Below are 22885 nucleotides of genomic sequence, written 5' to 3' on the forward strand. Positions count from 1 at the left end.
CCAGGAAAGAGGTGTGAGCCTCTCTGCCCTCTGAGATGCCGGCAGCGGGCTTGCAGGAAGGGCTGGGAGGTGGCGAGGGCAGCCCACCCACCCGCAGCTGCCCCTGGGCAGCTTGGTGAGGCCCAGATAAAAGCCCAGCTGAAGTACCCACTCCTCAGAGCTGCTGTTTGGGGGTCGGAGGGGGGCTCCTTCTTTGGATAGCAGGGGAGCTTGGGGAAAGCTGAGGGGACAGAGCTGTTTGGGGGGGTTACACTCATTGAAGGGCACTGCTGAAGGCTTACTAGGCCTATACAATCTGTTCCCCCCGCCTCCCCCCCCACAAAAAAAACCCACTTCCTTCTGGATTATACCCCCTTCACAGATGCGGAACCTGAGGCCTAGGGGCGGGATCAGAGCTTGGCCTATCTTACCCCGGCGCCCCATGTGACACCCTGCCACCAGGACACCAAACGCGAGACCACCTCCCGTCCCCACACACTTTCTCTTGTGGCACAAGTTTATCAGGAGTCTTATCTCTTGGATCACGTGTCTCCACCCTCGTATTAGGCTGCCGGGAACCCCTGAGAAGTTCCGGGCACGTGTGAGCCGCTGCTTCCTCCGCGGTGGGGCGCACCGGGGGTCCCCAGGGCGCAGCCGGGACGCCTCCGGCCCGGGGACCGCGCTGCGGGACTGCGCCGTGACATCAGCGCCGGTGCGGTGACATCGGCGCCGGTGTGGTGCAGTGTGCAAAGCCCACTGGTTGGCGTGGCCCGGACACGCCCTCCCCGAGCGGAACAAAACGCCGCGCGGGCCGGGCGCGCCCAGCCCCGCTTCCAGAGCGCTGCCCTGCCGCTCGCCCGCCCGCCGTCCGCCAACGCCGAGTGCCCAGCCGCCGCCAGGTGAGTGCGCCCCGGCCCCGCCGCGCGCAGGGCGCCCCCGGCCTTCCGGCCCCGCCGCCGCCCGGGAAGCTGCGAGGAGGGTCGCAAGGAAAAGGGGCGGCCGGGGCCGGCGCGGGCCGCGGAGGGGGGAGAAGTGGCGGCGGTTGGTTCTCTTTCCAGGAGGCGCGGGACTCCTCCCCGCCCCGGGCTCCCGGGACACAAAGGGCCCCCACGTGACCCTGACCCGGGACGGCCAGTCTCCCCACCACCTGCACGTCCCACGGCGGAACAATCGGCGATTCTGCGCGCGCACTGAGCTCATTGTACAGCGGGGGATGAGGGCGGCCGTGCCACCCCCCGCCTGCCCCCTGGACAGCGTGCCGCGGGCAGGGTGGGGGAACATCCAGGTTCAGGGCCCGCCTGTGCCCCGAGCTGTGCCCCGAGCTGTGCCCCGAGCCCAGGTGTGAGTTTCACCTTTAGGAAAGGACCAGATGGCAGCCGTCCCCGGTCACCCCCGCCACGTTCACACCCCCCCTCGCCCCTTGTCTTGGCGCTGCGTGGGGACCATCGCCCCAGCCTGAAGGAAGCCGCAGTGTTTGGTGGCCTCAGTCCCTGAAGGCCGGGGAGCAGGAAGGGGCTGCTACCAGCACTCTTGAAGCAAGCTGCTGTACGTTACCCGGCAAGCCACCTCGAGGCAGGCGTTGTGTCTGCTCTCACAGGCCGCAGAATTTTCTGCAAACGCCTGTCCCATTTGTTGTGCTCTAGTCAAGACCTGGGTCTAGGCGGGAGGGTGCACGGGCTCAGCCCTTCCCTGGAGGCCTGGGCTCTGGCCACCACCCCTGCTCCTGGGCGTGGATGGATGGGCAGCCCCCTCCCAGCGGAGAGGGCTTCACCTGGGGATCCTGTCCCAGCGGCTCCGGGAGGTCCAGCGGGCTCTCGTGGAAAGTGTGGCCCTGACTGACCCTGAATACTCAGCCGACCGTGGACAGGGGATTTCGCTTCTCATGCTCAGCTTCTTTGGGGGGTGGTACGGGGAGGGCGTGACACAGGCCTGGAGCCCAGAGGGGCCAGCTGCTGTCTTGTCCCTGGGCCTCGCCGCAGCCTTTCCCCTGCGCCCCCCCCCAGACGCTGAGGAGGCTGGAGGAGCTCAGAGTGCAGGCTGGGGGTTTCTCCCGGTGGGACCTGGGGACGGGGTGTTGTGCCCCTGTTGCTGCTCACTTTCAGCCTCCTGATGCTCAAGGTGGGCTCGGGCTCTTTCCAGAGAGACCGCCTTGTGGCTGGGTCCAGCCCTGTACTGCCCACAGCCTCCCAGGGAATGGCCCAGTCCCGCGGGGAGGAAATCCGGGGTGGGGGGGGACAGGCACGCGAGGAAGGAAGTTTATCCCGCAGAGGGTGCGCTGTGGGCCAGGGAGGGGGAGGGGCAGCACTGCCGCTATGGAGGGTCTGGGGGGTGAGGGACGCAGAGGAGAAACTGAAGAGCCGGCTCACCACTTCTGCTGCGGGGCTGCTAATAAAACGGGAAGCACAGCAGGGCCACAGCCTTTGCCTCTGGGCCGTCCCAGCACCTGCCTTCCCAGCCCAAGTGTTTTCTTTTCTCAAGGCAGACATTTGCCTGCTGGTGAGCTGGTGAGTCCTCCCTGGCCGGGAGTGTAGTGTTGGTACTTGGTTGGCGAGCGGTAAATATTTGGTGAATGAAGGGGGTAGGAGTGGGCGGCTCGCTGAGCTGCCCTACCGGCCATGTGTGAAGCTTGCAAACGGGGTGTTCTGGTGCTCGCCGGTGCTCCTGTGAGTGGGCTTGAGGCCCAGGTCAGGGAGGAGAGGGACGGTTTCTATTTACTCTGGGTCTCCTGGTGGGAAGGCAAACTGGGAAGGCTTTTTTGAGAGGCTGCTGGAATTTAGATATTTCTGTAAGCTGGCTTATTGTGAAAAGTTGGCTTGAAGAGGACAGAGGAATCCTGCATTAAACATTCTGAGGCGCTGGTGAGAATAAAGGTCACCAGTTGCCACCACTCGGGCATTCTGGCAAATAAGAACTGGAGAACAAGCGTCAGAGCTGGCCCTTCCCAGAGAGAACAGTAGGCAGATGTCTGTGCTTGCTGGGCCCCAGGGACTGGCCTGCATCCTCCACGTGTGTGTTATCTGGGACAGTCTGTGAGGTGGGGAGGACGCTCCCCATTTTACAGACGAAGAAACTGAGGCTCAGAGGTGATGAGTAACTTGCTGGGGGTTGCAGCTGCCATTCAGACACAGGCAGACTCCTTGCAGACCCACGCCCAGTCATTCGCGTTACAAAGAGCTTTATGGTGGCTCATAAACTACTTAAGGAAGATGTGGCTTCACCGTGTGAACGTGGGTGGAGTCCTGTTAGAACTCACAACCTCTAGGTCTTCCCTCTGCCGTATGGATGGGGAGGAGGAGGGGACCCTTCTGGAAGTCGGGGCCTGGGTCCCAGGTGATACGCTTTCACCAGGTCTGATGCGTGTTTGAATTTTGGTGCCAGGTTTGCAGGAAGGAAAGGAAGCCTGGGAAAGAGCCTGCTTCAGGAAAAGACACACACACACACACACACAGACACACACACACACACAGTGGAGCTGGGGGTGAGGTCGGGGAAGTGCTGGGTACCCGCAGGAGCAGCTTTGCTGCGGTTTCCAGTGGGCAGGAATTTCTGTGGTGGTGATGGGGCTGCACTACGCAGCTGCCCAGGAATTTGTCTGACGTCAGCACTGAGTGATTCCCATGTATGGTAAGGAGTGTAAACACCGAGGCAGCTAGCATTTCCACCTCTTCCCAGGGGCCTGAGGCACTGCCTGATTCCTGCAGGGACGGTGGATCACAGGCTCGGCCCCCGCCCGACCCACCAACCCGGCAAGCACACCCCCTCTGCAGTGCTCCCGGCTGTCTTTATACAGGAGCCGCGGGGGCAGGGGCTTCCCGAGACGTCAGCTGCAAACAGCCTGTTTTATAAGGTCTAAGGGCTCATGGGTTTTGTTGTTGCTTTTAAAAAATTAATCCAGGAAAATCGTTCAGACCTTTCCAGCGTGGGTAACCAATTGTTACTAAGGTGACATCGTTCCAGACACAAGCAAAGACAGTTATCTGTTGGTTAGTCTGTGAGACCTTGTTATGATATAAGACTTCCTGTGACAGTTTGGAAATACTTAAAATGAATTCTAGACCCCCATTTCTACCTTGGTTGACCTTTGGACTTCTGAACCCCGGGGGTGGAACGCTCTGTTATACGAGGCGCTGGGGGGCAGGCACCACCCCAGCCCACTGCCCCACAAGGGCCTCGGGGCCTGGACTTGAAAAGACAGAACTCAGAGAGGGAGGGAGAGAGGGAGCCAGGGTGACAGTCGAGTTTTGGGAACCGTGGGGTCTGGAGGGATCGCAGCGCAGCGGTGCCGGCCGGCTTCTCCCAGAGGCTGAGTCACGTGCAGGGTTCCCAAGAAGTCCCGTGAAGCTGAGGCTGGGCTTGTACCGCATGTTGGCCCTTCATCCCCCCAGCAGTGACCGTTCCTTTCAAGGCGGGACTGTTTGCCGGGCTCTCAGATGGCACCTCTAAGACCTGGGCTCTGAACCCTGAGCGGCGGGGTGTCCCCGACCCCCGCCTTGGCTGCCCTCCTGACATGGGTGCGGGGAGGAAGGGGCTGAGCAGCGAGTTGGAAAGGGTGACAGCTCCCCTGTGTACCTGGCTGGATACCATACGGCCAGGTGACTCTAAGTAGGCAGACACCTGATAGGTCTGTACCAGACTGCGTGGGTGGGGACCTGAACTCTGTGCCCAGAAGTCACCCTTTGGCCCTGGGGAGCAAGAGGTTTTGGAACGGGAGAGGTGAGGGTTTTCCACTGGAGAAATAAAGACATGGCGTGGATTGTCAAGTCAAACCATTGATTTGAGGAGAGGAGGCCTTCCCTCAGACGCTGGCAGCCGGCGGTTAAGGGTTGACATCTCTGAGATGGTTTCTGAAACTTGAAACCTGACCACACTGGACCGTCACCTCAGCCCGACTTTCACAAGATGTGGGGTGAACGTGGGAGTGTTGCCCTGTGTCCGCTTCTCCCTCTGCTGCCCTGCGAGCCCCGTCTTGGGTCTCTGCTCTCAAGACAGAGGATCTGATGAGACAGCTGCACAAGAAGGAGGGGGCAGCAGACAGAGCCGGCCGCTCGTCGGAAGAGTTCAGTCCTGGGCTTCTAGCTTCCGACCGGCCCTGGATCCTGGCATTTCCGGTAAATAGCTTCCCAGGTATTTCCAGCCATTCAGCGGAAAACTGAAGCCTGGTTCTCTATCGAGATTGTCGACATGTGAAGTGGGACGAACCAGAACTCTCTGGAGGAACCCACTGCAAACCCAGAGTGGCTGATGTGACCACAGGGACAGCAAAGCTTCTTGGTCACCCAGAGTAGAAGACAAAAGAGTTGGTGTTAATACAAGTCTCTGCTTGCATCTGGGGTGCCGGGGTGATTACACCCCAAGGAAGGGCAGGGCACTCGTCCCTAAGTCAGGGGTTCCAGGTCCCTGTTTGGCTTGCTACTTCTCAGGCCTTGCTCCTCCCAGACGTGGCCTGGCTGGGGAGGAGAGCGGACATCTGGCCCTCGTCTGGGCCCGTCCTGCGGGTGGTCGTCAGGAGTGAGCCCTTACAGCACACCAGGCCCTGGGCCATCGCTTTATAATTTCTTTCCTGATCCCCAGAACAACAACTTAAGGAGTCAGTGGATGGTCCGATTTAGAGACAACCACAACAAAGCTCAGATAGGAAAGTAACTTGATCGTTCAGCTGGGAAGGGATGAATCTAGGTCCCTTTTTCCTGACCTCTGAACTGAGCCGCCTGAACTCTGACCCAGAGAGCATCTCTCCTCCCTGTCGGCTGCAGGGCCTCTGTCCTCAGAACTGAGAAGGCAGCTGAGAAGGAGCCGGGCGTCCCTATAGGAACTCCAGAAGGTCTGAGAAACAGTTTCCTTTTAAGGCAGTGGGCCTCCTGTCCGCGGAGTCTGGCTGGTGAAAAGACAGGGCTGGTGGGAAGGAGGGGGTGGAGCAGGAGCCCCCCCTCCCCGTGGGAAGGAGGCGGCCGGGGCTCCCCCCCTGAGACTCCCCCTGCCCACCCGTAGATCCCTTGGAGGGGTCCTCACATGGGCGGGGTGAGGGGAACCTGTCCACGGGGCTGCACGGGACCCTCCTGGCAGTGGACACGGTCACCGCACTTCTCCCCAAGGCGCCGGGCCCTGTCCCTTCTCTGGGCTCCTGAAGGGGACCCCCCCACCAAGTGGCCTGGCTGAGGAGTGGCCCAGCCGGGAGGCGCCCCAGGCAGATTTCGCCCATCCTGCCCTGCCCCTGGTTCCCTGGGCCCTGCTGGATGTGGGCCCCTGACCCGGAGCCAGGGAGAACAAGGGCGGCCTGTTGGATATGTGGGTCTCCACGAGGGAGAAGGGCTTTTGTGTCGGGAGCAAAACACTGCTGGCAGCAGCTCCGCCCCACGGGGTAGGGGAAGCCTCCTCCCTCACGGGCGTCCTAGGGGCTGGAGGACGTCCCCTGTGGGTTCAGGGGGTGGGAAGCAAGGTGAGGAAGGAGTCCGGGCATCCCGGACGCCCCCTGAGTGCAGCCCCGCTGAATACGATGGCACCAGCACAGTGATTGGGTGGCTGGACCAGGCTGGATCCCAGTTTTGCTTCCTACAGCCTGGTGACCGCAGGGGGGTGGCCTGGCCTCCCCAGCCCTGTGTCTTCATCTGTGTCATGGGCGTGTCCCCAGCCCCAGGTCGCCAGGAGAAGTGGATGGTGTTTGCAGACTGCCCGGCACACAGTAGGTCAGCAGACTCAGGGCAGGCTGTCTGCCGGGTGCCGCGGGCAGGGGTTTGGGGGTCGCGTCTAGTCACCTCGTCAGAGAAGCCGCATGGCTCCGTGTGAACCAGAACCTCTCCCAGGGCACCCCTCCCAGTGGCCGTCCCTGCACCGCCCCGCAGGAACTGGAGTCGCCAGGTGGCTCAGGGGTCTGGCCTCTGCCCTGAGCCCCTCCCTGGGGTCACTCGGTGGAGCGGTGGATGCCTGATTAGAACGGGGCTCTGCAGCGAGGGCGGGGGGCGGGGGGGAGGGAAGTGGCTGACGGTTAGGCAGACGGTACCGACCTTGCTCCTCCCACCCGACTGTCCTTCATGGTTTGCAGCGCCCAGCTCTGGCTCAGCAGGGCAGAGGGGCAACAGGAATGGCGGGGCCTCAGAGGCTGGGGATGGGGCTGGCCCTGGGGCTCCGGGAGCTCGGGCCTCGAGGGTTATTTGAGGAGGCAGAGCGGGGCCGCGTGCGGTTAGAGAAATCCTGTCCTCTGGGGGCGTGGGATGTGCGGAAGCCTGATGAGCCGTGGACGGTCCAGAGCCCGGGAGGGGAAGGCTGGCCCTGTGCAGGTCGACGGCCCATCCAGACCCACATGGGTGAGGACGGTGGGCCTCCGCCCCGTCCAGCCTCCCGCATCCCAACGCACAGGCTTCGACTGAGGGCTTCCACATGCCTGGCCCCAGGCTGGGGCAATTAAATCACCAGCCCTGAGGATGTGTGAGGGGCGGTATAGCAGGAGACGGAGCTGGGAAGTTACTCCCGGGAGGCTGTCGGGGTGAGGAGTGAGCGTCCCCTTCTGTGCCAAGAAGGTCTTTGGGGGGCTAGGAAGGGGATTCCAGAAGCAGGGTGGCCGGAATTGTCCTCTCTGGGGATGCATTCAGGTGTAGGGTAACTGGCTTAAACAGCAGCGGAGCTTCTTAGTTTGTTTAACTGGAGAATCCGGAGACTAGTCAGCATGACTGTCTGGCCTTGTCCTGTGGCTCAGCGATGTCAGGGCAGCTCCCTTGCTGCTTTTCTCAGCTCTGCCTTCCCTGCTGTCAGCTTCATCCTGGGACGGCTGGTCCCCCTTGGAACCACAACCCCGGAGCCCATTGCTCCCCCTCCTCACTCAGGGGAGGGGGGCTTGCTTCCAGGACATTCTCTCTGAAGATCAGGATGTTTTCTTCTCCGGAGCCCCCATAACTCCCTTCTGTCTCCTTGGCCTGAAATGCATAGCTGGCCCATCCCCAAGCCGGTAACCTGGGCTGGTCAGCTTAGGTCCAGGCCATGTGCCCTGGCTGAAAATCAGGGTGGTTCCCAAGGAGAAGGGCACTGGAGCGTGGTGCCGCCTCCGAGGGTGTCGTGGGCCAGCTGAGTGAAGGTGAGTGGGAAGAGGCCCGGAGAGGCAGGGATGTCAGGGTTTGGGGTGAGCAGGTAAAGGGGGCACAGAGCACGTGCAGCTGAGAGAGGAGAACTTCTCCCCGTTCTAGGGTTTGGGATAAGATTCCTCAGTGCTGGAGAGAATGGTTGGGGTTCCAGCAGCAAAAAATGGACAAGTCAGGAAAAAGAACAAGTTAGAGAGAAAAGGTAATGAGTTCAGGTGGCTCGTGTTGAAATCGAGGTGCTCACGGACCATCCAGGTGGAGGTGCTCCCGTGGAACCGGGTGTACGAGCCTGGGCTCAGGGCAGAGGTCAAGGTCAGCGATGAATGGAAGTCCTTGGCAGGGGTGACCTCAGGTGCAGTGGGACCAAAGGAGACTGGGGGGAGAGAGGGACCAGGGTGGGACCAGAGGAACCCCAGCTTTCAGGACACGGGAGGACAGAGCAGGGGCAGTGAAGAGTGACTGACTAGTCCGCTCCGACAAAGCCTTGCTGGAGAGTCCCACGGTCTCTATAGTATTCCAGCCTGGGTCCTGGGGAGCTGGTGTCACCAACACCCCTTCCCCACGTGGGGCCTGCTCTCATCCCGCACATACCCACTGAGCATGGTGAGGGCGTCGGGCTCTGCAGAGATGGAGGGCATGGCCCAGCTGTGGCTCTCACTATTAGGGGAGCCGATTTATTGAACACCTGTATGAACACCTGTGTGCAGGAGACTTGGCAGTGAACCTCGACTGGACCTTCTTCTTGAGCGGAGGCCTGTGTTCACTGTCCGGGGGGGGGAAGAAATTTTCCTCCACCCTTCTAGCTTCTTCTGACTGGAAAAAAATTAAATTGACATGAGACAGATGAACAGGAGAAAATCAAAGTTCAAGAACATGTCTACATGGGATAGACCCAGAAAAACTGAGTAACTCCCCAAAGGGGCTGAAACCCTCACCTTAAATACCATCTTCAGCTAAAGACAAAAGAGGAAGTTGGGGGTAGTGGTTTGGTACCTCAAAGGGGAGGAAGACAATTTACATGGAGAGGGAAAAGCAAATGCTTGGTGAGCGAGTGTTTGCTGAGCCGGCAGACACAATGGGACAGAGAGGACTCTGGTCTCCAGGCCCTGCCGACCCTCCCACCACACCCAGCCCGTGTTCTTTGCAGAGATCTCTGGCGATAGCCCTGTTTGGGGAACAGGCCCTCTATCGAAATTCTTTTAGGCAGCTGGGGGAAGGCCAGAGTTTCTCCCTGCGTCTCTTGGGCCTTGATTGTTTTCAGCTCGAAATAATCTGCAGGACAGAGAGATGTTTCGGGATGGCAAGTTTTGTCCCTACGCTGTGTCAGATGGGAAGCTCCGGGCAGTGGAGACCACGTCCCCTCTGCCCTTGACCCCGACTCTCTAGCTGCCGGCACATGCCTGGTACCAAGAGGATGGGCTCTGGATGCCCCATCCCTGCGTTCGGTGTTTCCATGACGCACGTCCCGGGGGGTTTGCCTCTCCCCTGCCCACCCTCCATTTCCCAGCACCCTGAGCCCTACTCACCCCATCACCCATCTTGTACCCGCAGTCGCCGGCGCCCCCCATAGAGCCCCCCACCCCCGCCCCGTGCACTTCTGTCCAAAGAGCTGGAAGGGTCGCCATCCCCCCACAGCCAGGCATCTGTTGAGAGTGGTTGAGATGGGCCTTCCCTGATCTCGGGCTCTGCGGGCATCTGTGTCTGTGCCACTCGGGCTCTGACCTGCAGTGTCGCCTCCCCTGTGCCTTGGATTGTTGCACTGATAATCGTCACCGCACACTAAGCACGTGCCAGGCGCTGAGCCGCGCCTTTGACACGCCGTGTCTCATTGAATCCCCGGAAATGATCTATGAAGTAGCTTTTACTTTTATCCCCGTTTTACAGATGTGGAAATCAAGGTTTAGAAAGACCAGCTACCTTGTTCAAGGTACACACAGCCAGTGAGTGGCAGGGTCAGGACTGGACCAAACCCATCTGGCATCAGGACCCCAGCTCAGAACCAATACCTAGAGCATCTCAATGTTGTCCCAGGCCGCCTCCTTCGGACTCACCTGGGTGCTTGTTAAAAATTCACGTTCTTGTACCTTATCCTCAGAGGTCATGATTCATCGGGTCAGAGTTGGTGCTGGAAAATCTGATTTTGCAAAAGCCCCCCACCTCTCCCCATTCTAATGGACTCTTAACTGTGCCCTGTGTGCCTGCCTCCTGCTTTAAAAAAGAATGGTTTTTTTGGTGAGCTATATCTTATATACAAAAGAGCGTATAAAACCTACATGTGTAATTCAAAGAATAATTACAAAGGGAGCCTTTGTGTGATAACCACACATGACTGGTGCCTTAGCAGCCCCCTTGGTGGCCCCCTTTTTCTCTCTTTGAGGTAACAAATCTAAGACAGTAGTTTGTGATACTCATTCCCTTGCTTTTCTTTATAACTCTCCCACCCATGGGTCCCTCCCTTGACGATAGAATTTTGCCTGCTTGCGGGCCTGACACAGATAATTTGTGTTTTATGAGTTCTAGCTTATCTGCTTCTTTTGCTCCAAATTCATCTTTGTGAGATTCATCCATGTGGACGCATGTAGAAGATGGTTCGTTGTTACTGCTGTTATGGCCTGTATCTTGTGCTTGTGTGTATCCTTTAGAATGCCGGGCACGGGGCTGAAAACACAGTGGTTGCTCAGCGATTACCTGTGGGCTCTGGGGTGGGAAGCCCCCAGGTTGGTGTTCAAGGAGGGCTCTGCCCCACCAGCTCCCCCCTCGGCCTCTGTCCCTGGCTGTTCTGTTGTGGGCCATCTGTGTCTCCATCTCCCCGGGGAATTAATTCCCGTTTCTGCATCCACTTTCAGAATGCCGAACTGGGGAGGAGGTAAGAAGTGTGGGGTGTGCCAGAAGACGGTGTACTTCGCTGAAGAGGTTCAGTGCGAAGGCAGCAGCTTCCACAAATCCTGCTTCCTGTGCAGTGAGTACGCACCCCTCCCAGGCCCTGCTGTTGCCATGGGGACCGGATGGGCCTGTCGACACCCCGGGGAACTGACCCCACGGGAGGTAAACAGCTTGACATTTGGCTGGCACGCAGCTGGGCAGGGAAGCACTTCAGGGCCTCTTTGTTCCTCAGAAGCTGTTTTCTAAGGGGAGGGGGTGGTGGAAGCGCAGGGGCTGAGTGCCAGGCAGGAAAGACTCGGGTCGGGAAAACTTTCCACTCACTCTCTCTTCTTTCTCTCCCTACCACAATCCTGGCATTTAAGAGGAAGACACCTTTAGCCCAAAGTTTCATCAGTCTTTGAACCCAGATTACCCCTTGTTAAATGGCAACAGAAATCACAGATGCAGAGGACAAACTAGTGGGGGGGGGGGAGGGCAAGATAGGGGAAGGGAATTAAGAGGTCCAAACTACGATGTATAAAATAAATAAGCTACAAGGATATATTATACAGCACAGGGAATATAGCCAGTATTTTATAACAGCTATAAACGAATAACTTTAAAAGTGGTGAATCACTATGTTGTACGCGTGAAACTTATGTAATACTGTACATCAGCTATATTTCAATTAAAAAACCATTTTTTCAAGGCAGCAGCCTCATGGGAAGCTGCGTCTAGGGAGGAGCTGGGCTCTCCCTCCCCTGCGCCTGCAGCCCGAGGCCTTTCCCCTCACTGCCGGTCCCCGCCTGACAGTCTGGGGTAAGAGGGGGATGGGCAGGAGGATCTTGGACATCGTCCCGACAGCCGGACCCAGACCTGCTGCAATCACAGCCTGGATGAACAGGAAGCCAGGCAGCGGCCGCCATCCAGCCGGGAGCTGTCGGGTGGTCCGGGGGATGCAGGGGATGCAGAGGCCGCGGTGCTGCACTGGCCACGGCCCGGGCCGGGCAGCCTTTCAGAGCTCCCGGCCCAGGAAGTGGCGGATGTTGGGAGCCTCCCCATTTTCCTGAGTGACGGGGCTCATTGCGACAGAGCCGAGGTTCTGGGTTAGGAGAAGAGGTGACCTGCGTTTTCCTTGAGCCCAGGCAGAGGGGGAGGCAGGGAATGTGTGGGGTTAAGCTCTGGGTTTCAGAACCAGTTGGTCAGGGTTTGGATGTGAATTCTGTTTTTGTTCTCTGCGTGGTGATGGGCAGGTTACTCGGTTTCTCTCTGGTTGTGTTTCCTCAGCGTTATGCGGGGGATAACGGCACCTACCTCAGGGTGGCAGGGGGGTGGGGGGGGAGAATCAACAGGGAAGGGGCTCGGAAAACAAAGCAGGTGGAGCAGTTGTGAGTGTTCAGTAAATGATAGCAGCTCCCCAACACACACACACACACCACACACACACACACATACACATACACACACACATACACACCACACATACACACACACATACACACCACACACACACATACACCACACACACATACACACACACACCACACATAACACACACACCACACATACACCACACATACACATACCACACATACACATCACACACATACATACACACCACACACACATACACACACCACACATACACACCACACACATACATACACACATGCTCACATACCACATACACACCCCACACATACACACACCACACACACATACACACATGCTCACATACACACACACATGCTCACACACATACAACACACACATACCACCACCACACATACACACACACGCCACACACCCCACACATACACACACCACACACACACACCACAACACATACACACACACCACACACACACACACGTGCACACACACCCCACACATACACACACCACACACACACACCACAAAACATACACACACACCACACGCACACGCACACACACACCACACCACACACACACACACACACACACACACAGCCCTGGGGGATCCCCAGCAAGATGGTGTGGCTCAAGGACCCCTCAACAGCGGCTGACATCTCAGCCTGTCTGGGAGGTTTGGGAATCGGGCCCGTGCCCCCGGCTTCACACGAGCAGAGTCGGGAGAGCTTGGCTGCATTGCTTCCAGGAGCTCGTGGTCCAGAGCAGGGTCCAGACAGGCCAAGGGCCACCTGCTCCCTGGATGAGCATCAGATCCCACCTGCTGTGGGCGGAGCAGCCGGAAGCCCCGCCCTGTGCAGCCACACCCTCCGGCCGCTGAGACTGACCAAGGGCTGCGGGCGGCCAACAAGCTTGGGTGGGGCCTTTGGCGTCCAGCCCGGAGGAGGCCGCCAACAGCAGCGTCGTGTAATCAGCAGTTCACTGCACTCAGGACTTTTCGAGCTGTTTATTTTTTTCAGAGGGAATAAGGGGGTTTGGCTCAGGCCAGGGAGAGGGTCCAGACTGCTGGCCCCAAGGACCCCTCTGTGCCCTCAAATGTTGCTTTAATCACAGACTGAAACGGGCCAGCTGGGTGGGGAGGCCTGCAGGCCTGCCTGTGGAGGAGTGGCTGCTGGCCAGGAGGTCCAGGGAAGCCAGGAATGCGGGGCGGGGGGTGGTACAGGAAGGAACAGGCAGGCCTGGGGCAGGGGTGGGGTGCAGAGGACCAGAAACAGTTGTGGGAGGTCAGGCTGGGGAGCAGGGCGGGGAGGGCTGCTGTAGGACTACTAGCAGCTATAGGTCAGCCTCCTGTGTCTCTGGGGTCTCCGGCTGCGGCGGAGTTCCTGGGCACCGGAGCTAGAGGATGTCCCCAGTCGGAGCATCTTCACAACCTGCTGATTCTCGGGGCCTAGAGCAGCACCGGGCACGCAGGTGTGTTTACGAGTGGAAAGAGGGTCACTTCTCTTTCAGTGACGTGGGCCTAAGTGTCCAGCTGGAATCAAGAATGCAGAATCACCCTCGGAATCAAGGGACCTTCACCTCCAGAGGCAGAGAAAGGCCAGCAGGGTGTGGGCCTGGGTGGCATCAGGGACCTCAGCCCCTTGCTGGCCAGTCCTGGCTGAGTCCCCGAGAGAAGGTCCTCTGACCGTCCTGGTGCTTGCCTCTGGTTCCTACTCAGGTTGGCACCCACGATCCCTTTCCTGGGGCCTGGGCTACGCAGGACGCTGCCCTAGACGGTCGGGGAGGGCAGCCTCCTCCCTGGGCTCGGCCCACAGGGTACAACCTGGTGGTGTGAGGAGGGGCCACCAGTCCCCATCCGCAGGCAAGAGGGCTCGGCTCTGCAGGGACCTGCCCCGAGGCTGCTGTTTCCCTGAGCTGTAACGGCTCCCACCTGGGGCAGGTCAGCCCTGTGGGCAAGCAGAGCAGGTCTGGCCTCTCCCCGAGGTGGCAGCTGCTGGAACTGGGCTGCTCCCCAGGACCCGGAGCACCGGGGCGCTCTCAGAGCCCTGCACGCCCCCAGCACCAGCATCCCTCACCCGCAGGCTGTGGTCCCACACCCGGCCCACCCGAAAGGGCTTCTGGGCTGGCAGGGAAGAATCAGGCCTGGAGGTCAGGCTGGGCTCTGGCCGGGCCCTGCTTCTGGCTGGTTCTATGAGCTGGAACTTTTCTGTGGGCCTTGGTTTTCCTTCCAGAAACGGAGAACTACTCTCTGTCTTGGGGTGGGGTGAGGGGGCCCTGGCCTCTCACCTGGGGCTGCCTCTACCCTGTGGCATCTGGAGTACATTTTCCCAGCAAATGCACACAACCAACCCGTAATTAAGTTTTTCTGTTTGTTTGGGTTTTGCTTAACATGGTTTGGTAGAAATTGATTTAGGCTTTCCTTCAAAATTCCCCTTAATGGAGTTTCTGGAGGAGCTTACAGGTGCCCAGACTGGACCGGGGTGGAAGGCAGAGGCCAGGGCCCCTGGGAGAACAAGGCAGAGCGGAAGCCGGCAGCGAGGTTGGGGTGTCCCCCTATAGAAGCTGGGGCTCAGGCAGGGGGCCGTCTGGAGGGGTCAGTCGTAGACCCTGGAGTCTCCCCTGGGCTGAGCCCCTGGGTCTCCTGCTGGCAAGGTCTGTCTGAGGAGACCTCCCTTCCTCTCGCCGTTCTGTCTCACTTTCTGCCTCCCCTCTGGTCTTGGAATTTCCAGGTCCGCTTGGGTCTTACGGGAAGCAATTCCAGGCCAACTCCTGACTTCCCACCCAAGAAGGAATGTTGGAGCCCCACCCCCTGCTGTTCCCGCTCCCTCCATCCGGGAGCCAAGCCCTAGGGAGGCGGTGGGAAGGTCCATATTTGGGTCGCCTGAGTGCCGTAAGGACGTGGGGATCTCAGGGACAGGACCAGAGGGTCCTTATTTAGTCTGAAATCTCCAACCTGAGCCCTGGGGGCAGAGAGCCGGCCTTTAAAGGCAAGGGGATGGCTGGGAATTCCCTGGCGGTCTAGTGGTTAGGACTTGGAGCTTTCACTGCCAAGGGCTCAGGTTCAGTGCCTGGTCAGGGAACTAAGATCCCATAAACCACACAGCGGAGGAAAAAAAAAATCTGAAGGCAAGGGGATGGCAAGCTGGCCAGAGCTGAGCAGAGCACCTCTTTGCAGGGAGGAGCGGCCGGCTTCTCCAGGGGTTCCCCCGGAATCCATCTTCAGAAGCACGTGTTTGAGGATGTGGTCCAGGTGGACACACTGAATCCCAAATCTGACGACCTTCGTGGGACCCAGTTAGAATCATAGGACAAGACCTAAAGAAGCAGGGGAAGTTGGGTCTCTTGAGAGAAGGACTTGGGGGTTGGAAGCCGATATTTGGAGGCCTGACCCCCCGCCCTGTGTTCCCACGGCCCCAGCCCTGTGTCGCACTATAGGAGCAGCTGACGTTTATGATGACCTACTGTGAACAGGGTACTGTGCTATGTACTCCCTGGGTGAGGGCTCGTTTAATTCTCACAGCCACCTTTTCGGGGGAGGCTGTCATCCGCATCTACCAGTGGACACGTGGGCGGGGAAGGGGCGGGGAGAGAGATTGGGCTCTGGGCAGCTGACTCTACATGACCCTGGGCTCCGAACTGTTTTACTCTGGGTCGCTGGGCACAGCCCTGCTCTGAGATCCACAGGAAGATACGGGCGGCCCGCAGGCTTTCCAGTTTATCCCATTCCAGTCTCTTAGCCTTGGAGTCAGGAAATTCTTCCGAGCATCCGACCTCAGTCCCTCCCGTGGCAAAGTGATTCTGAGATTAGACATTGCAGACCTCGCTGTCGTGTTGAGCACAGCCTGTGTCTCACTTCAAAGCCCGCCGTGCCGGGTGCTTAATAAATATTGCTCCTCCCCCCTGGGAGCGCCACTTCCCCTGCGCCCCTGCCCCCAAGCCTGTAGGGGTGTCCCTTCTGGATCCCATCGCTGAAGGCAGGAAAGCCCTGCCCTTCTTCCTTCCTTTCTTTTTTTCCTCTTCTGTAGGGACACATGATCTCTCTGTCAAGGGCAGAGTGAAGGTCCAGCAGGCTTCCTGGGGGTTGGGGTCAGTCTAGGCTCTTGGCTCCTGAACCCGGGGACTTCTGAGGGTGCAGAGGACCAAGGAAGGCCCATGCGGTTCCTGGTGTGGGGCGGCTCGGCCAGCATCCTTAGACGCCCTCCTCTCTCCTCCCAGCTCCCTGGCCATCCTGACCTCTGTCACCAGGCTCCTGAAAGATCGGGATATTATGTGTGCAGAGTCCCAGAGAGCTTCGGCTCTCGGGGTGCTTGCAGCGAACCAACTCCCCCTACCCTCTTCCCTCTGCAGTGGTCTGCAAGAAGAATCTGGACAGCACCACCGTGGCCGTGCACGGCGAGGAGATTTACTGCAAATCCTGCTATGGCAAGAAGTACGGGCCCAAGGGCTACGGCTACGGGCAGGGCGCGGGCACGCTGAGCATGGACAAGGGGGAGTCGCTCGGCATCAAGCACGAGGAGTGAGTACACCCCTCCCAGGTGTAGAAGCACCTACTGTGTGTCAGGCCAGTCAGAGGAGCAGGGGTCCAGCAGGGAATGAAACAGGCCAGGCTCTTCCCTATACGGCGGAGCCGCAGCCCATATTTTCATGGGCGTCAGAGCTGGGAGGGGCCCCAAGAATTCCTGGGTCCCATCTCTTCTTTCCACAGATGAGAAAACCCAGCCAGTCTCGGTGACTTGCTGGGGGCCCCTACAGCCAGTGAGTGTCCGAGCCGGACCAGCTTGCACCCCTGCTCACGGGGGCGTCAGTTCCCTTCCCCAGAATCACGGGGTGTCACTAGGTCCCCAGCGCCCACTGACCACTGACCTGCTGTGAGTGGAGGTGCTGGCGGTCAGCCTGCCAGCTCCTTGGCCCTGGTGGTGGGGGGGGATGGACGGAAGTGACGGATGAGTTCCCACATTTCGGCCAAGGTCAGTGCCCCAGTGGGGGTGATTGGTCAACAGATTTCTCCTGGAAAGACTCTCATAATCGGCAGGCCGAAGGAGTGGGGGGCAGAGGAGGGCAATTCCTAGCAAACGAGGTGTTCTGTGACTCCAGTGTTTTAACTGGGGGACTGAGCGAAGTCTGACGTGTCGGTGAGAGTAACATTGTGCCGGCCCTTGGTGTGTCCATCTGTAAAGTGGGAGGTGACCCTACAGGCCCTGGCAGCCGCGGCCTTGTAACAGGCTGGGCCAGGTGGAGGTGGGGTGGTGCCCACACGGTGCCAGACCCCCGCCCGTACTGCTGCCTGTACGTCATGTCACCGCACGTCCTTCCCCATGCAGGGGCCCCAGCCACAGGCCCGCCACCAACCCCAATGCGGCCAAGTTTGCCCAGAAGATCGGCGGCTCTGAGCACTGCCCGCGGTGCAGCCAGGCCGTCTACGCCGCCGAGAAGGTGATTGGTGCTGGGAAGGTAAGGCGGCTGCTGGGCCAGCGGGGTTGCGGGGATGCGGGCCGGCCAGGCCCTTTCCTGAAGCGTGGCTTCCAGAGCTCTGCGAGTGCGACCCTAGCTCTGCTCAGCCAGCCTGAGCCCTGGGCTGCAACTCCCTCCCTTCGTTTCAAAGCCCACCGTGAAGGGGGAACCTTTGTCCCCATGCTCGCTTGTCCCCTGTGCCTTCCGGTCTCCAGGGGGCTGAATCCCTCCCGATCGAGCGTAACAGCCTCACTCCTGGTGGAGCTGATTATTAAGCGCCTACGGGCACTTCCTAGCGAGCTGCCAATCTATGGGTGTCTCTAGAATCAGGGGCCGCAGACCTCTCAGGGTGCGTGGACACAAGCCCTGAAAAGAACATGCAGACTTTTGTGGGATCCTGTCTCTCTCTGGGAAGATGATCCATAGCATTCGTCAGATTTTCAAAAAGATTTGTGATCCAGAAATGTTAAGAACCACTTGAAAATCCACATACATCCTGTTTCAGAGGATGTGGACTCAGAAACCCACCCATGTCCCCGCAGGGCAGAGCTTCCCAAGGTTCAGGCCTATCACAGCCTCCTGGGAGGCAATCTTTTCTAACTGCCTTGCCTGCCCTTCCCCCTCAGTATTCCCATAGTAGCCGCCCAGGTCACCAAAGCACAGTGGGGTCCCCTCCCTCAGAGAGGCTGTGGGCAGGGGTCAGGGTTTGCAGCCTGGGACCAGCAGTCGGGGACCACTGAAGGGGCATATTCAGGATGGGTGCCCGGAGGGGGTTTCTGGACCTTCACACGAGGCTTGGCCAGGCTCACACGGTCAGCTGTGCAGCCACGGGGCCTGGAGCCTGTCTGCAGCTTCTCTGGACCTGCGTCTTGGCCTCCGAGGCTTTTCAACCTTGAGGAGGGGCCGGTGGGGGTGGACGGGGAACTCACACGTAGGACAAGTCTAGACCCAGCACTGGTGCCTGCTGGGGGGCTGGGGGCGCTGGGGTCTGGAGCCTGCTCAGGGCCCCGGACTCCTTGGCCCCTCGAGCACCGGGCAGGAGGCAGCATGCGCGGGTCTGGCTGTCAGGAAACCGGAAGGCATGCAGTTTCCTTTCTCATCTCCACCCCAGGCACGGGCAGCCGTTCGAGGGAGTCTCTTTGCCCTTAAAAGGCCTTGTTTTGTCCCGTCTGCTGCTGCCGGCCTCTGGCTTTCCCGGTTCTGCAGAGCTGTCAGCCCGCTTGGCTGCGCTGCCCGAGCTGGCGGCTGATCCGGGTTTGGCAGGCTCCCGCCAGGGGTGCAGACCCAGGCCACCTTCCCCGGGGAGGCTGTTGGCTGTGCTGCCTCTGAGCTCCTCGTAGAAGCACGAGGGGCTTCTGTGGCCCCCAGGGAACGAGGCTCCTTGGCCTTTCCCTGCGGGTTCAGCGCAGCTCCTGGACCCTCTCTCCTTCCAGTGGTGCTGGGCGCCTCCTCTGTGCCAGGCCCCTGCCCAGCTGCGCCACCCCCCCTGCCGCGGTGACGGCCTTTGGGCAAACCAGGCACCTGTTCTAGGATCCAGAGGCCTGGCGGTCATGACAGCCTGCCCTGTGGCCAGGCTCCGTCTGTCTGGTCCTCACATCCGGCTGCAAGGGCGGCAGCGGTCTCCCCGTGAGGGGTGGGAAGGCCGTGCACCTGGAGGTGACGCCAGGATGGGTCCGAAGCCCTCGCCCACTCCAGTGGTCCCGGGCAGGATGGTCAGGATGAGGCTGGACCGGCCCTGACGGTGGGAGCTGGGGAGCAGCTGCCTTGGCTGTGGTCCGACCCCTTGCCTGCTGCCACTGCCCACCCAGCGCTTTCTCCAGGAGGTGGGGTTAGGGTCCCTCCAGCAGCGGGGCTGGTCAGGCTTCACGAGTGCCTTCATCACGTCTAGGGGAACGGCTGGGGGGCAGCACTAACTGCTTCCTTCCCTCCCCAGTCCTGGCATAAGTCCTGCTTCCGGTGCGCTAAGTGCGGCAAAGGCCTCGAGTCCACCACCCTGGCCGACAAGGATGGCGAGATTTACTGCAAAGGTGGGTGGTCCCTCCTGCACGTCTTCCCTTCCTGGAGGTCTGAGGGGCAGAGGGCCGAGCAGTTAGGCCCTTGCCAGATGCAGACCCATTCCGGGCCTCAGAGTCCGTTCCAGAGCGTCTAGTGAGACCCTTTCCTGGTAGAGCTGAGGAGGAGCCCAGGGGAGGAAGTGACTTGGCTAGAGTCACGGGCAGATCAGGGCAGGCTGGGGCAGAGCCTGGGCTCCAGGCTCCCGGCCCAGAGCTCTGACAGCAGATGACGCTTCTCCTGGGATTTCAGAGGCAGGGGAATGGCCACACTGTGGAGCCAGGAGCCTCCTCACTGTTGGAGTGGACGTGGAGGGGGCAGCGCTGGTGGGCTTCGCTGCTCCAGGGGCCCGGCCAGGCGCTGTGGTTGCGGGAGCTATGGTGGGAGGGCCGGGAGGTGTGGCCGGGGGCGTCCTCACCCCTCTGCTCTCTCTGCAGGATGCTATGCTAAAAACTTCGGGCCCAAGGGCTTCGGCTTTGGGCAGGGAGCTGGGGCTCTGGTCCACTCTGAGTGAGCCTGCCCGTCGCGTGCCCACGCCTGTGCTTCTCATCACCACCCCTTCCTGGCAGCCTCACGACCTCCAGGATTCGTCCTCCCTTCAGCCCTGCACGCGTCACTAAGGACTTGAACTGGGGTGTCTGGCTCCCTTTGCTTCGGGCGTCTGCCGGAGGCCTCACCCCTCCAGGGCGCTCCCTCCGCCTGGGACCTGCCGCCCATCACTAGCAGGAGGCCTTGGGGCTGTGGGTCTCCCCCTGGCCCTGCCCCGCCCCGCAGACCCCTGTCCTCAGCCTCTTAGCTGCATGTCCGTCATCAGTGGAGCCCAGCGGGCGGGGAGCAGGACCGGGTGGGGTGGGAAAGGCTGTGCTTCTTGTCGGGGAGAGGGGCTCCCTGAGGTCCCTCAGAGCAGGCCTGGGGAGTCCCAGCTCGGGAGTTCCTGGGGGACACGCAGGCAGGCGCACACCACAGGGGCCACCTGCCCCGCTCGGCCTGGTGCCTTTGAGACTGGGGGCAGGTGTCCCCCGACTCGGACGGTGAGCAAGCCAGGCCTAAGGGCCCCAGAGTCAGGATGTGGTCTGGCCTCCCCAGGCTCGAGCTCCCTGTGGGACGGGGACCCTAATGAAACACTCCAACATCGCTGCACTGTCAGAGGCCCAAACCTGAGGGTGCATAACTCTGCCCCCAGCCCTGGGTTCTGAGGCCGGGGCTCTGTCCTTAGCACGCCTGCCTGACCCTCAGATGTGGAGGGAGGTACACGCAGCCTGTCTTCACCTGGACACCCTTCCCCTGCCCCCAGCCTTCTCCAGTGATCCCTCTCTGGCCACACCACCCACCCCTTCCAGGCCCCCAGGTCCAGAGCAGCAGGAGGATGGGGAGGGGCCAGGCCCCGCTGCCCCCCAGGGACAGAGTGGGGCTGCCCTCTGGACCGTGGGCTGCAGCGCGGGCTGTACTCAAGCTGATTCCGCACCCAGTCAATAAAGCTGTCAGAACAGAACTCTGGTGCCCTGTCCTGCTCTGGACCCCCGTGGGGCTGGAAGGGGACTTGATGGGAGCAACCGAAAGTTAGCAGGAGGTCTGGTGGAAAGAAAGTGGCCGCTTCCTGCTGTGCTGGGGCTGCTTCCTCCCTAGTGTCCGTTGTAACTGAACCCGCTGTCCCGGAGTGACCCGACCAACCCAATCCAGCTGCCACGTCTGGGGGTGGGAACTGTGTGGGCTTGGAATTTGAGGGGCTCGGCAAGGCCCCCAAACTGTGCTGAGAACTTTTCCCAGCTTGGAAAGTCGCAGAGTGAGAGGGAAACTCAGCCAGAGGAACGTGCATGGCAAATCCAGAAAGCTCACTTCTGCCCAGAAGGAAGGCAGTGGAGTGAGGGCTGGGAGTCCGAGATCAGGTCCAAGATCGCTGTCGTCGGGCAGGGCCTGCTGCCTGGCTCACAGATGGCCGTCTTCTCACTGTGTCCCCCCGTGGCGGGAGGAGCGGGAGAGAGTTTCCAGGGGTCCCTAATCCCACTCATGGGGGCTCCACCCTCCCGACCTGATCACTTCCCAGAGGACCCACCTCCAAATACCATTAACCGGGGATCAGGTTTCAACCCATGAATATGAGGGGTAGGGAGGACAGCATTCAGTCAATAGCATTCTGTCCCCCAAATTCATATCCTTTTCACATGCAAAATTCACTCACTCCGATCCAATAGCCCCAAAGTCTTAACTCTCCTTCCAGAGTCTCACACGGTGTCGTGTACACTGGACGTGGGAGAAACCCCAGGTCTGAGGCGTCCTGAGGCAAATTCCTCTTCAGCTGTGAATCTGTGAAAAATACGTGTTCTGTGCTTCCAAGGTACAAAGGTGGGACACACAGAGGATAGACATTCCCGTTCCAATAGGGAGAAATAGGAAAGAAGAAAGGAGTGACAGAACCAAGTAATGCCAAAACCAAATGGGGCAAGTTCCACTAGACCACAAACCTTGAGACCAGTCCTCTGCCTTCTGGACCCACCGGGGTGGGGCGGCTCCTGGTGGTCCCCTCACCGGAACCCTGGGGTGGGGGTGGCCCTCGCACTTTTTTTTTTTAAATGGAAGTTTTTTAAAACGTTTTTAGTTCTTTTATTTATTTATTTATTTTTAATTTATTTACTTATTTATTTATTTTGGCTGCGTTGGGTCTTTGTTGCTGCACGCGGGCTTTCTCTAGTTGTGGCGAGCGGGGGCTACTCTTCGTTGAGGTGCACGGGCTTCTCATTGCGGTGGCTTCTCTTGTTGCGGAGCATGGGCTTTAGGCGCGCAGGCTTCAGTAGTTGTGGCTCGCGGGGTCTAGAGCGCAGGCTCAGTAGTTGTGGCGCACGGGTTTAGTTGCTCCGCGGCATGTGGGATCTTCCCGAACCAGGGCTCGAACCCGTGTCCCCTGCATTGGCAGGCAGATTCTTAACCACTGCGCCACCTGGGAAACCCCTTGCCCTCGCACTCTTGTGATGGGAGTGGCGGCCCTGGTCTCTGAGTCACCCTCTGGGCCATCCCCCCATTGTCCTGGGGAACAGCACTCGGCTTCCTTGAGGGGCTGACCTGTCCTAATCTTATTGTAGGTCA

At 59.7% G+C, this 22885-nt stretch overlaps 1 protein-coding gene across 1 annotated transcript; it reads left to right on the top strand.

The window, feature by feature from the left end:
- The first annotated feature begins 612 nt into the window (after nt 1–612).
- On the top strand, nt 613–21296 carry CSRP1 (cysteine and glycine rich protein 1). Its single transcript, XM_061187267.1, has 6 exons — nt 613–878; nt 10895–11007; nt 16649–16817; nt 17623–17752; nt 19686–19779; nt 20242–21296. Exons 2-6 carry the CDS (start codon nt 10896–10898, stop codon nt 20316–20318), a joined length of 582 nt encoding a protein of 193 aa, XP_061043250.1. The 5' UTR covers nt 613–878; nt 10895; the 3' UTR covers nt 20319–21296.
- The last annotated feature ends 1589 nt before the right edge of the window (nt 21297–22885 follow it).

This window comes from Eubalaena glacialis, chromosome 3, assembly GCF_028564815.1.
Source record: "Eubalaena glacialis isolate mEubGla1 chromosome 3, mEubGla1.1.hap2.+ XY, whole genome shotgun sequence".
Lineage (NCBI taxonomy): Eukaryota > Metazoa > Chordata > Mammalia > Artiodactyla > Balaenidae > Eubalaena > Eubalaena glacialis.